The sequence below is a fragment of the Ambystoma mexicanum genome, chromosome 7p, assembly GCF_040938575.1.
Source record: "Ambystoma mexicanum isolate Mex_15411 chromosome 7p, UKY_AmexF1_1, whole genome shotgun sequence".
Taxonomy (NCBI): Eukaryota; Metazoa; Chordata; class Amphibia; order Caudata; family Ambystomatidae; genus Ambystoma; species Ambystoma mexicanum.
In genome coordinates, this window is record NC_090939.1 from 281,372,761 (window position 1) to 281,385,652 (window position 12,892).

At 47.9% G+C, this 12,892-nt stretch overlaps 1 protein-coding gene across 2 annotated transcripts in view; it reads left to right on the plus strand.

The window, feature by feature from the left end:
- The window catches only part of SCAF4 (SR-related CTD associated factor 4), a 1,175,829-nt gene that overhangs the window by 267,740 nt on the left and 895,197 nt on the right, over positions 1-12,892 (plus strand). For both annotated transcript variants that reach the window (XM_069636348.1, XM_069636349.1), the window contains exon 8: positions 11,969-12,108. In XM_069636348.1, coding sequence (XP_069492449.1) covers positions 11,969-12,108 — 140 coding nt within the window. The remainder of the gene's footprint in view (positions 1-11,968; positions 12,109-12,892) is intronic.

Genomic DNA, 12,892 nt, shown 5'->3' on the forward strand with positions numbered 1-12,892 from the left:
TAAGAATCTAAAAGTATTTGCCCTGCTTATGAATATTTGTGGTCTCTTGTTCTAATAACCTTTTGCCTTTTGTTAGGCAAAGTTTGTATGCAGTACCCTCTGGGACCACTACACACAACTAGGACTACATGTGTAAGCAAAACCAACCTTTGCTATATGTCTGTACCACAGTTTTTTGTAGCGAGCTGAGCAGCCAGGCTTATTTCCAGAGGGAATGTGAGCTTGTAAGGGTGTTCCACAAAGGTCTACAATGACGAGTATTCAGAGACAATTATACTGAAGGTTTCTTGGTGAAAACACTTCTTAATTTATTACACAATCATTTATAAAGCATTCACTAAATGAGGCAACCAATATCATACAACAATTCTACTACAATACTGATTACTAAGCAGTTGAGCTCCCTTGAAGTAGGAGCAAAATAGCATTGGAGTAGGAACAAAATGGCATAAGTTAATAAAACGAATATTCCAGTTACTCTAAAACAGTGCAAATAGTTTGAGTTCACCAGAGGAGTTGATTCAATGCACTAGGTAGGCCAAAGTCAATGGGCTACTGTCTTGTATAAGTAAAAACGGTTCTGGTATTTAAAACGGAAAAGTCTTTGCCACGGTTCTTAGAACTAGTTCACGGAAGAAAGGTACATATGTTGGGTCACAAGCTGACTAGGCGTGCAAGTTGCCAAAGTTTCACAAACCTTCGCGGTGAGAGGCAAGTTATCTTGGTCGGGTTTTCACAGTACCTTATATTGAAGAAAAAGATGCAGCTGAAGACTTCTGTTCCTGGCAGTTCCTGCAGATCTCGCTGTTACTGAGCCTCAGTCGTGGGGGACAAGAGGGAGGACGTCTGGGAAACACCTGCACTGCACGAGGACGGGTCACAAAGCTGGCAAATTGGCAAATCTTCGATTCTGGTAACTGTTCTTACAGCACACAAGCTGGTGTCCTCCCCTGGTTAATCCTACCAGCACCGAGAATGGTATCCAGGTGGCTTAAGAGTTGATTGATCCCACCATCTCAAAGGATGAAGTCCTTGAAGAGGCTTCTCTGTCGAGGTGAACATGGCGATTCTGACCTGCAGCAGGGCTCCAGCGGGCAAACCAACGGTCCAGTAGTTGCAGCAGCCGTCTGTAACGCTCACCTGGTTCCCACGGAGGCGCGGCGTCGAAGGCGCAGAACTCTGAAGATGGACAGGAAGGGCCCCTCTATTCTGGCTTCCCTGGCTCGTTGGATACCCTCCTGTGCGTGAATAGGGAGTATTACCAACTGTGGAACAATGCTCAAGCCTCCCACTCCCTTCCAACCCTCCACGATACCTCCTCCACGATTCCCCGTGAAGCCTCACCTTAGGGTTTGGAAGGATGAGCTCTCCATCCTGCTTCTGATGCAGGGGCGCGTTGAAACCCAGTTACTTCACTGGATTGAGGATTGATGGGAGTTCAGGTAAGCTTGACTGTTCAGGTAAGGCGCTGTAAAAGTTCTGTTCAAAAGTTCAAGCTTAATAATAATGTTCGTTGTCTAATTGCAGCAAGCGCTAATGCTTATGTCTTTTTCCCCTTAGGGGCCGGGGTTCGGAGTGCCGGAGATATGGCGCCGACCCGAAGTGAAACAGTTCTGGATGAGCGCTCAGGTAATGTCTTTGCATTCGCTCATTCAATGTCTGTCTTTTTTCCTCTAGGCGCCGGGGCGTAGCTGAATCCGGAAGATCGCTGCTAAAGATGGAAGCGCCTTGCAAAGGTGAGTAAAATGCAGCGCTGCAGCGATCGAAACAAAATGCCTTTAAAATGATGTCTTCCTTTTCAGGGCCGTTGGAGAAATGACTCCGGGATGCAGATTTAGCAGGTAAGGGCTTTTCTTCTCCTATTCTCTTCCTTTCTCCCCTTGCAGGTGTTCCAGGGTGCTGGCAGGCGTGGCTGAAGTCAGGATGCAGGAGTTGACACGGTGAGCGTCCAGCTGCTAGGTGCAGAACAACGCGAAGCACGTGTGGCTGTTCGGGTGGGGTTTAAATAGCATTGGAAGAAGTTCCTGGTATGTATCCTTCCCCGACCACACCCGGGTGGTGAAGTAGTCCTACAGGTAAAGTAGTCCCATTCAGGCCTCAAGAGGGCCTGGATGAAGCAGCAAGGTCTGCATCAGGTAAGTGTGCACCCAAGCACTTAAACACATATCCTCTTCTATGAGCCTGGCGCCTAAGGCGCCAGGACTGGGGTCCGCTATGAGCCTGGCGCCTAAGGCGCCAGGACTGAGTCCAAAGGGCCCCGACTTGGGCCCGCTGAGACTTCCCTGGGGAAAATGATGTCTGCTCTGGGGTTGCTGGGCCGGCCTGGCTCTTTGGAGGTAGGCATCATGACACCGTCCTCTTCATCTAGTCTTTGGTTCTTTCGTTCCAGGGGTCGACTCTGCCTTTCAGTCCAGGCGACTTGCCTTTTAAACAGTTTTCTCCCATTCATTCCAGCCTAGCTGCCACTCACCCAGCAGGTTGGCTGTCCTTGTCGGACAGTCAGCGGGCCAATCACACCAGAGTGCATTTTAGTCTCCTTGAAGACTTAAGCACAGGGAGTTTTGGCACCTCCCTCACTGATCTGAAGTTTGCCCATTGCTGCGGCCGACCTTCAATTCGTAGTGTAGTAGTCCCAGACGTCTTACCTCTTGTCCCCACGACTGATGCCGAGGAATAACAGGATCTGCAGACCTACATAGGAACAGATGCCAGCTGGAACTAATTTCTTCTAACCAAATGTACTGTATAATTAAGGGGACCTAGCTCTTATTGTTTTGCCTTGCTTGTTCTCAGTTGAGACTGGTCTTGGCTGCTTTTGCAAAGTTGCTTGCAGCTTTGCCCCTGACAAGCCTCCCAGCTTGTGGCCCTACAGTGATTCTATTTTTTCTACAGACGTCTAAAACATTGTGCAAGACTTTTACTTGCCTGCAAGAAGTTCTCCAGTTCACCTATACTTTTGCTCAATTAACATTGGCTGGCCTCGCTCCCTGAAAGACACTTACCTCTGACTTTGTGTTTTGCCTTTCCTCCAGGAGAGGTTTAATTTACTTTGCATTGGTGGTGGCGGGGGTTATAAAGTACTCAACTGCTTCAGAATTTTTGTTTAACCTTTGTTTTATTCCAAAACCCTTTTCTTTGACACCAACTGAGCATTGCTCTGAATGTACCAGTGATATATTTGTCCAGTGTCCTAGTTATTTGTCACCTCGGGGTGTAGGAACCATCTGTGTGCCATCCCAAATGGGTACTTGCTGATTTAGAGAAACTAAGAGTGTCTATTTTGCAGTGTATTTTTGTTATTTATATATTGCTCCCTTCTGAAGAAGGCTTATTCAACTCTCTGTTAAATTAATAGAGTGCAAGAGTTTATTTGAATCCTTGTCACTGCAATCTCTAACTCCCCTACAGCTCAGATTGACCCCTCTTGATATAAGCCTGGCTGCTCAGCCACGCTACCAACCTGTGTAGCACAGACTTGTACCAAAGGCTGGGTTCCTATTGTCAGGAGGTCAAGTTTGCTGTAGTCTCCAAAAGGGTACTGTCACAATCTTGCCTATCACCTTCGGACTGAAGTCGGCGCCCAGGGAGTTACCGGCGTGCCTGGCGGCAGTGGAGGCCCATCCGCGTCTGGAAGGGATTCATGTGTACCCGTACCTCGACGACTGGCTCATCTGTGCCAAGTAAAGGGAAGTCGCTGTCGAACACACAGAAAGGACTGTCTGGCTGCTGACGGATCTGGGGTTCTCTGTGACTTATCCAAAATCCTGCTTGATTCCATCGTAGTATGTGCTGTTCCTGGGGTTCAGGCTCAGCAGTCCCCTGCCTAGCGGCCCCTTCGGAGAAGACCATAGGGGCCATTTTGGGCAAAGTGCAACGGCTGTTAGCACTGACGATCCAACACAGTGCGGACCATCAAGTAGCTGCTCTGAACAATGTCGTGTATCTACCTGATCAGACACTGCAGGTTGCAGATGTGAACCCTTCAGGAATTCCTGTACGCTCGGTGGGTCCAGGTGTCTGGAAGCTTCGCAGGCAATATTGTTCACGACGAGGAGTTCTGTCGAGCGATTGTGGTGGGGCGTGCTCTCCAATATAGCTGAGGGCACGGATTTTCAGAACCCCCATACCAGGAGACGGTCAACACGGATGCTTCCCTGAAAAGGCTGGGGAGCCCACACTGGATGGCTCCATGTGGAGGCATGTGGCTACCGGAGGCGAGTGATCGCCAAATCAATGTCCTAGAACTATGAGCAGTGTTCTGCACCCTCAAGTCGTTCCTTCCATCCTTCAAAAGCACGGTGGTGAGGGCCTTCACGGACAATAGCACCACTATGTTCTAAATCAGGAAGCAGGGGTGCACGAGATCCCCAACGCTCTCCAGAGACACATGCTTTGTGGTACTGGGTTGTCGCCCAGGGAATGTTCCTCGGTCCTTTTCACCTGGTGGGAGTCAAGAACCCCATTGCAGACTCCCTCAGCATGGAGCTGTGCTCTTGCCACGAATGGTAGCTTCAGCAGAATCAAGTGGACAAGCATCTTCCTCGAACGGGGCAGACCCCAGATCGACTTGTTCGCGACAGCAACAAACTCCAAGTGGCAGAGATCCACCAGCAGGTTCATGGGGCCTATTCCTGTATGCTTTACCTCCGTTGTCTCTCCTGCTGTGAGTCATCAATCAACTCAAACTGTGCTGATGCAGGATGATCCTCGTTGCCCTGGCGTGGCTGAGGCAGATTTGGTACCCGGACCTTCAGTCTGACAGCGTCGCCTCCCGTCAAGCTGCCAGTGGTCCCGGAACTGCTCCCCAGAGGAGGAGGTGCAATCCTAAATCACGAACCAGGATTGCTGAACCTGAAGGCCTGGCTCCTGCAGCATTTGAGTTCAGTGGGTGCGAGCTACCGGTGGACTTCAGGTAGGTCCTTGCCAGGGCCAGAGCATCGTCGGCTTTTAAGTGCTACGGCCATAAGTGGAAGTGTTTCACAACGTGGTGCCAGATGCAGAAGATCCAACCCTCTGAGGGTCTCGGCTCTGCAGATTCTTACGTACTTTTTGTCTTTGGCCAAGGCTGGGCTGGCTCATGCCTCCATCAAAGTGCATCTGGCGGCTATCTCCTGTTACACTAGGTTTCCGGGACGGTATTCTCTTTGGTCAGTCTAGTCAAGGAGTTCCCCAAAGGCCTGTTTTCAATCGTTCCTGCCAGTGAAGGCGCCTCCCCTGGCATGGAATGCAACATAGTATTGACGAGGCTCATGGGGGTCCCATTCAAGCCTGTGCATCAAGCCTTCCTCAAGTTCCTTTCGTGTAAAACTGCTTTTCTGATGTTTGTCAATATGCTTAGAATCACATGCTGTGCATAGTCCGACATCCAGTGGTAACCAAAGAGTATTGCATCTTCTCTTTCGAGAATCGAAAGGGGACGTCGACATGGGCGTGCCTGTAATACTATCCTTACGTGACATGTTCTGTACCCAAGATCCCTCATGCATCGAGGTCCCTTGATTGTTTTTTTCCACGAGTTTGTCAGCCCTCCCTGCAGCCGTATGCACGCCTGACTGGGCAGTCCAAGATGAAGGGCGCTACCCCAAAACACATGGTTCCGTCGAAACGCATCATGGAAAGGCGTACGGCGATGAGAAGCATAAGAAAGATCAGGCCTTACCACCGCCAAAAGTTACGGCACCACCGGAAAAGGTGGCCGATAAAGGCAAAGCCTCGATTCCGCCAAAACAGACTCCCTTACAACCGTCAGATGTACCTACGCGCCTCCCAACGGGTGAGGATGTCAAGGTCAGCCTGGCAAGGATTGTAGACGCCGATTCTCATAAACGGCAGGCTAGGGACTCGGTCTCCGAAAGACCCAAAGATCCGCCAAGATCTAGGGATAGTGTTCAGAAGTCGAGGGAAGGGCACAGGGATACCTACCTTCGTCGGCCCCGCCAGAGGATTTCTCTGAGGGAGAGGAGGGACTTTCTTCGACGTTAAGGCAAAGAGCTCTACGTTTTTCGACTGAAGAGGGTGCTGGGGACACTTTTTCCGACGGAAGACTGAGACACCTTTCCACCCCTAGACCGTTATAGATCAGTCTGGACAAGGGAAAAGTTTGAGGACTGCATGGAGAGGCTGGACAAGTTTGTTTCATGGGCAGAACAACCTACATCTAACAGGCCAAGGGATGAAAGCCCTGCTAACCCTGGTTCTAAATTCCCAAGGCTTTTGACCCCTATTTAGAAGAGGACATATATAATTATGGCCTTACTAAAGAAAACATTATAGCAGGAGAATCCTTTTTATAACGAGGAAGAACATGAGCCCATTGGAGATGAGCCCATTGAGGATGATCCTATTGAAGGCTGGGGAGAGGAGCCAGATGTGGGTGACCCTCAACCATGGCAGTCCCCAGAGCCACAAGACCCAGACATTCTGGCTTCGGACTCTCCTCAGAATACCCCTACAAGAAATCCTTCTCCTATTGATCAACTAACATTTAATGTAATGCTAAGTAAAGCAGCTGATCACTTTAAAATTGCCACTGAAGAGACAGCACCTGAAGCCGACTTTGTTGTGGATATACTCCAAGAGAAGCCGCCAAGCCATCCCTCTACTCAATTCAATAAAAAAACGCCTTGCTCCATCTTTGTCTACACCGGCTCTTACGAGGGGTGTAAACCCAAGAATTGAAAAACGTTGCCGCCCCTCCCCATCAGACCCTCTATATATTAGAGGTCATTCAACCCCAGATTCTTTGGTAGTCACTACCACAAGGAAAAGAGCAGGCGAGGCTCCCCCTGACAAGGAAGGGAAAAGACTTTATGCCCTGGGCAACAGTGTTACCACCGCGGCAGCGTACACCGCGCGTATCGCCAATAACACTACTCTATTGGCTAGTTACGCAAATGCGCAATGGGCTTTAATACAAGAGGCTCCAGAACCTCTAAGGACCCGCCTACTTTCCACAGTCTCTGAAGGTAGGCAAGTTAACCAAAGTATTTTAAAGAACACTTTGGATTCTGCCGAGACAGCCAGCCGATCTCGCGCTCAAGGCATTCTCCTCAAAAGACACGCGTGGCTTCGTAATTCAGGGTTTAAACCTGAAACGCAAGCGTCTTATAAACAAACAAGTGGAGGAATCCAACTTGTTTGGGAAGGCGGTCGATGAGGCCTTAGAGACGGCGAAAAAAAGAAACCTAAAACCCTAAAGAGTTTGGACAAAGTTACTCGGAGAACCTCCACAAGGCAAGGATTTGGAAACTGGTTTTTTCATGGCCAACGCTCCACTCCCCAGCAATACCCTTCAGGAAACAATTGGAACTCTCCACAGAGAACCAATACTTGCAATACTCTGTACACGCGAAGGGGACATCGGCGTGGTAAGGGAAGAGGCAGGAACCCGACCCCCAGAGGTTCTCCTGCCTCAGGCTCCAAACGACTCAAAGATTCGGGTCCCCTCCCATGCCTCTCCGGTCGGGGGCCGGCTGACATCATTCCTGAAAGCATGGGAGGGAATAACCACGGACCAGTGGGTACTAAAAACCATAGCCCACGAGTACTGTGTAGAGTTCAACCAATCCCCAAAATACAGACCTCCACGTCAACCAACACCAGAACATCTTCGTATACTTCAAGAAGTCGCGATACTGGAACAAAAAGTAGCCATAGAGATCGTAGCTCTATCACAAGTAAAGGAGGGTATTTATTCAGTGTACTTCCTTGTACCCAAAAAGGGTCTAGACATGCGCCCAGCGATCAAGTTTGTAAAACCACAGAAATTTTGCATGGTCACCCTGCAGGAAGTAATTCCTCTGCTCACATGGGGATTACATGGCAACTCTGGATATGTAAGATGCATACTTTATTATTTTGATGTTGCCAGCGCACAAAGTACCTCAGGTTTATGGTAGAAAACAAACCTTATCAGTTCAAGGTACTATCCTTCGGCATAGCATCTGCGCCAAGGGTATTTACGAAGGTACTAGCAGTAGCGGCATCACACCTGCGCAGGCAATCCATTCCAGTTTATCCTTACCTCGACGACTGGCTTATAACAGGGGACTCCTACGAAACATGTCTGTCAAATACCCAGAAGAGGATGGATCTTTTATTCAGCCTGGGGTTCTCCATCAACGAGAAGAAATTGAGCTTAGACCCCAGTCAAGTCAAACAATTCCTATGGGCTCTAATTCAAACAAAGGACGGCCTCATCCATGTACTACCTGAACGAACAGGGAGGCACTCATTCTCCAGGGCTGTCCAAACTGTCCCAGAACATTTGGAAGTGGGCTCTCAAACGCAACATGTTCCTATTATCACAACATGTTCCAGGGGAACTCCCTTCTTCTGGCAGACGTACTAGGCAGAGACTTTCCGTTGACCAGGAAGTACGAATGGCGATTACACAGAGACATTGTCGCCAACGTTTTCGCACAATGGGTGTTTCCAGAGATCGATCTATTCGCGACCTTGGAGAACGCCCAATGCCAAAACTACGTCTCCAGGTACCCCCAAAACGATCCAAAGGGAACGGACTCTGGATAACATGGTCGGGGAAATTTGTCTACGCTCCCCACCCCCGATGCTCTCCCACTCACATTGTCCTATACCTAACTCACTTCCTTGACTCAGACCTACTCTTCAACTCAATAAAGGTACACCTAGCGGCACTTTCAACATATACAGCATCACAACAGAAAGTGTCATAGTGGAAGATACCAGTGATTAAGGCTTTCATGGAAGCGGTAAAAAATGCACCCTCCCATTTCTAACACGGCTCCCAGATGGGACCTAAATGTGATATTAACTAGGCTTATGGGAGCTCTTTTCGAGCCCATGCACAAGGCAAGTCTTAAGAACCGTACCCTCAAGACTGCCTTTTTAATAGCAATCGCCTCCACTAGGAGGTAAGTGAACTGCAGGCACTCTCTATTCTAGATCCCTTCATAACAGTTCACAAAGACAAGGTGGTTTTGCGCACTCACCCCAGATTTGCACCTAAATTCATTTCCAAGTTCCATGTGAACCAGTCAATAGAGCTACCAACAGTCTTTCAAAATCCCTCAAGCCTGGTGGAAAGAACCCTGCGCACTCTGGATGTACGCTGAGCTGTCATGTTCTATATGGAAAGAACTCGTCCACTAAGGAAGACTAATCAGTTTTTCATGTCAGTGACCACAGGAAAAGGAGGAGATGCAGTCTCCAAATCCACTATTTGTAGATGGATTATCAATTACATTACACTCTATCATCTTGCGAAGAGAGAACTGCCCTTCAAGCCTATAGCACATTCCACTCGAGGCACTGGGGCGTCCATAGCATTCATTGCAAATGTTCCCCTTGAATCCCTTTGCAAAGCGGCAACCTGGAGTTCTTTACACACCTTTACAAAACACTATTGCCTAGACACTCATTCTAGGTCTGATTCTCATGTAGGACAGGCAGTACTAAGACATCTTTTCACTACTGTTCCTTCTCACAACCCGCCTCCAACTCCCGGTACTGCTTGCTAGTCTATGCACATCATGTGATTCTAAGCAGATTGACAAACATCAGAAGACATGCATTACTTACCGTAAAGGCACTTCTGATGGTTGTATCCGCTTGGATTCACATGCGCCCACCCGTCATCCCCGCTCGCATGGAAGGAACATAGACGCCTTTCTACTTTCTCTGTTTTCTGTACTCACTCACAAAAGTCATAAGGCTCCCTCTAGGTAGAAAAAATACAATCGTAAGGACCTCGATGCGATCTTGAGTACACTAAATGTCACGTAGGGATGGTGTTACAGGCACTCCCATGTCGACATCCCCTTTCGATTCTCGAAAGACTAGATGCAATACTCTAGGGTTACCACTGGATGTCAGACTATGCACAGCATGTGAATCTAACCAGCTACAACCATCAGAAATGCCTTTACGGTAGGTAATGTTTGTTTTATTATTTATATTGCGCACCAGACCCAGAGGTATTCGGGCGCGAAAGCATAAAGAGGGTTGTTATGTTTAGGTTACACAGTGGACAGGAATAAGTACAGCTAAGGTAACAATGATGTATGCATGAAACGGTCAAAGCGAATAGATATATACAATAAGTAATAGGCATAAGTGTGAAGCACATAAATATAGCAGAAGCATTGAGGTCTTGTATATACAGTAGATACTAGGAAGGGTGCAGGTGAGGTAGGGTCAGGCGTCTTGTTCCTTTAGCCAGTGAATGAGACTATATCTGAATTGTATATAGGGTAGATCTGCCCTTAAGGCAGTGGGGAGGAGGGGGTTGCAATATTGTGCTGCTTTAACAGGGAAGCTGCTCCCACCGGACTTAATGAGTTTAAATCTAGGTACTAATAGGAGGTTAGAGCTAACTTTTCTTAGGAGGCGAGAAGTTGTCTGGTGAATCTGTCTGTGAGGTATTGCGGGGCTGCGTGGTTGAGGCATTTATGTGTCAAAGATGCGGTTTTAAGGAGGATTTTGTCTTTTGTGTAAAGCCAATTGGCGGATCTCCTAAGGTCGGATATATGGTCATTTTTAGGGAAACTTAAGGCAGCTCTCAGGGCGTTGTTTTGAAGAGTCTCAATTTTGGATGTAATGCATTTGCTACTGCCTATATATAAGGCATTACAATAATCCAATTTGGATAAGATTAGGGCTCTCGCTAAAGTGATGCAGTTATTGGGTGAAAGGAGGGGCTTGGCTGCTCTAATTAGCTTGCAAGTATAGGATGTGGCTGAGGCCATAGCATTTACTTGTTTACTAGTTTATTAGTAATGCATGTCTTCTTGTGGCCCTCACCTCTGCCAGGAGGGTAGGTGTGATCCAGGCCCTGTTGTGCAAGCAGCATTATCTTCCCACGACTCAAGGGTGGTGCAGAGGACGCACCCCTCCTTCATGACAAAGGTTCTGTCAGAATTCCACCTCATCAAGCCTTTGGTGTTGCCTGTGTTTTTTCAGACGCCTTCATCGCCGGATGAAAGGACTTTGCACTCGCTGGATGTGGGGCATACTCTGAAGTTCTATGTGGAACACACATAGTTTCCGGAGGACTTCTCACCATTTCGTGAACTTTGGTCTTGTGAACCATGGGAAGGCCTTGTCCAAGGTTTCCATATCCAGGTTGCTTTCCGGCTACATCACGCATTTTTACTGGTTGGTCAAAAGACCGCTGCCTGGCCGTCCGAGAGCCGTTTCCACCGGAGCGATCGCCGTGACGACATTCTGCTAGACATCGAAACGGCTGCTACGTGGAGGTCCACTCACACCGTAACAGAATTCTACTGCGTTGTCATGGATTGCAGGGAGGAGTCCAGGGTCGGCCAGCCGTGCTATGCAGCCTGTTCGCTTGAAGGGGATCCTGTTCCGAAGGTAAGAGTAATTGCTTTTGTTGAGCCTTGCCACCTCCTGTGGTTGTGTATGTTGTACTGCTATGTATTCTTTATTCATGTGCATGTGAAACCATGCCAGACCCCATGCTGGAGAAGGAACAAGTTACTTACCTGGAACTATTATCCAGCATGGGTCTGGCATGGATTCACATGCAAACCCTCCCTCGTGCTGCCCCTCTGCAGCTCTTCTTCGTCATACTGCCACTTTACGTGCTGCCAAAATCTGAAGATGGCTGCCAGAGGAGGGGCAGTATGACCCAGAGCATAGTGATTGGTTTATAAGAGAAAGACAGTTTGAAAGTGAAACTTTTTTCTTTTAGAGGATTTCTGGCCTGACGGGGAATATTCATGAGCATGTGAATCCATGCCAGACACATGTTGGAGAACCGTTACAGGTAAGTAACTTCCTTTTTCTTGCCCATATAGGTGGAAATATTCAGTAATTGACTAGTCAATGTTGCTTATCATTTGTGATGTGCAACTTGTCCTTCCTGAAATGGGAAATTCACTGTATTTTGAATGATTATAACCTGGGTCATGGAAGTGTTGAAATTTACTTATGTCTTCTAATGAGTGTGAATTCTGTTTTATTGTAGAAACACCACCTCCTCCTGCAGAGGTTCCACCTGAGCTCCCTGGAGCGGATGCAGATTTAGAACCACCCACACCACAACTTCCCAGTTCTGATGCTCTTGCAGCTGTGGCCCAACTATTTGAATCAACACAAGGACAGCAGGTAAGGTCAGGATTTGGGCCTCTTGGTTGGTCGACTAGCTTCTCACGATGTGTCGATGAGCTTCAGTTTGTTGTGCAATAGTTGAATGCGGGACCCTTGCTCTTAGGTAATTTGGTAAACTGGTGATTCTGTTTGCAAAGCAAACAATACTGAGTTTTAATGTTTCCAGTTTAATTGTGTACATAGTCCTAAAAATTATTTCTGAAAGAGTTCAGTTTTTGTTGGCTCAAATTTATTTTCCAGACTGCCTTGCTTACTGTTAGGAATGATTTTCTATACTCTTGCCTGGGGGACAGATGTAGCTATATTGTGTCAGGGACAACTCTGGGAGCTGTAGCCAAACGAGTTCAAGTTAGCAGTGATTGGTCTGGGCTAAGTCTCAAGGGGTGGTGAGCTTGTTAAGGGTCCACAATGAATACACACTATGGGAGTCACAAATTACACTTCTCCAGCATGGGGTCTGGCATGGATCCACATGCTCATGAATATTCTCAGTAAAAGAAAAAATCTGTTTCATTTCTGAACTCTTTCTCCTAAAAAACAATCACTGAGCTCTGGGGCATACTGGCCCTGGCCAGTGACTGCCCTCTACCTAAGCCCCTCCTCTAGCAGCCATCTTCAGATTTTTACAGCACGTTCAAGTGTTGGGAGTCCTCGTGCCTAGCTCTTGAGCTATTATTGCGTTTTGGAAGTTTTTATTTTTCGGTCAGTCGAACCTTCTCCATCGTCACCCTTCTGATTAACGGGGACCAGTTTTTTGGATTCTTCAGTGCCCCTCAAGGGC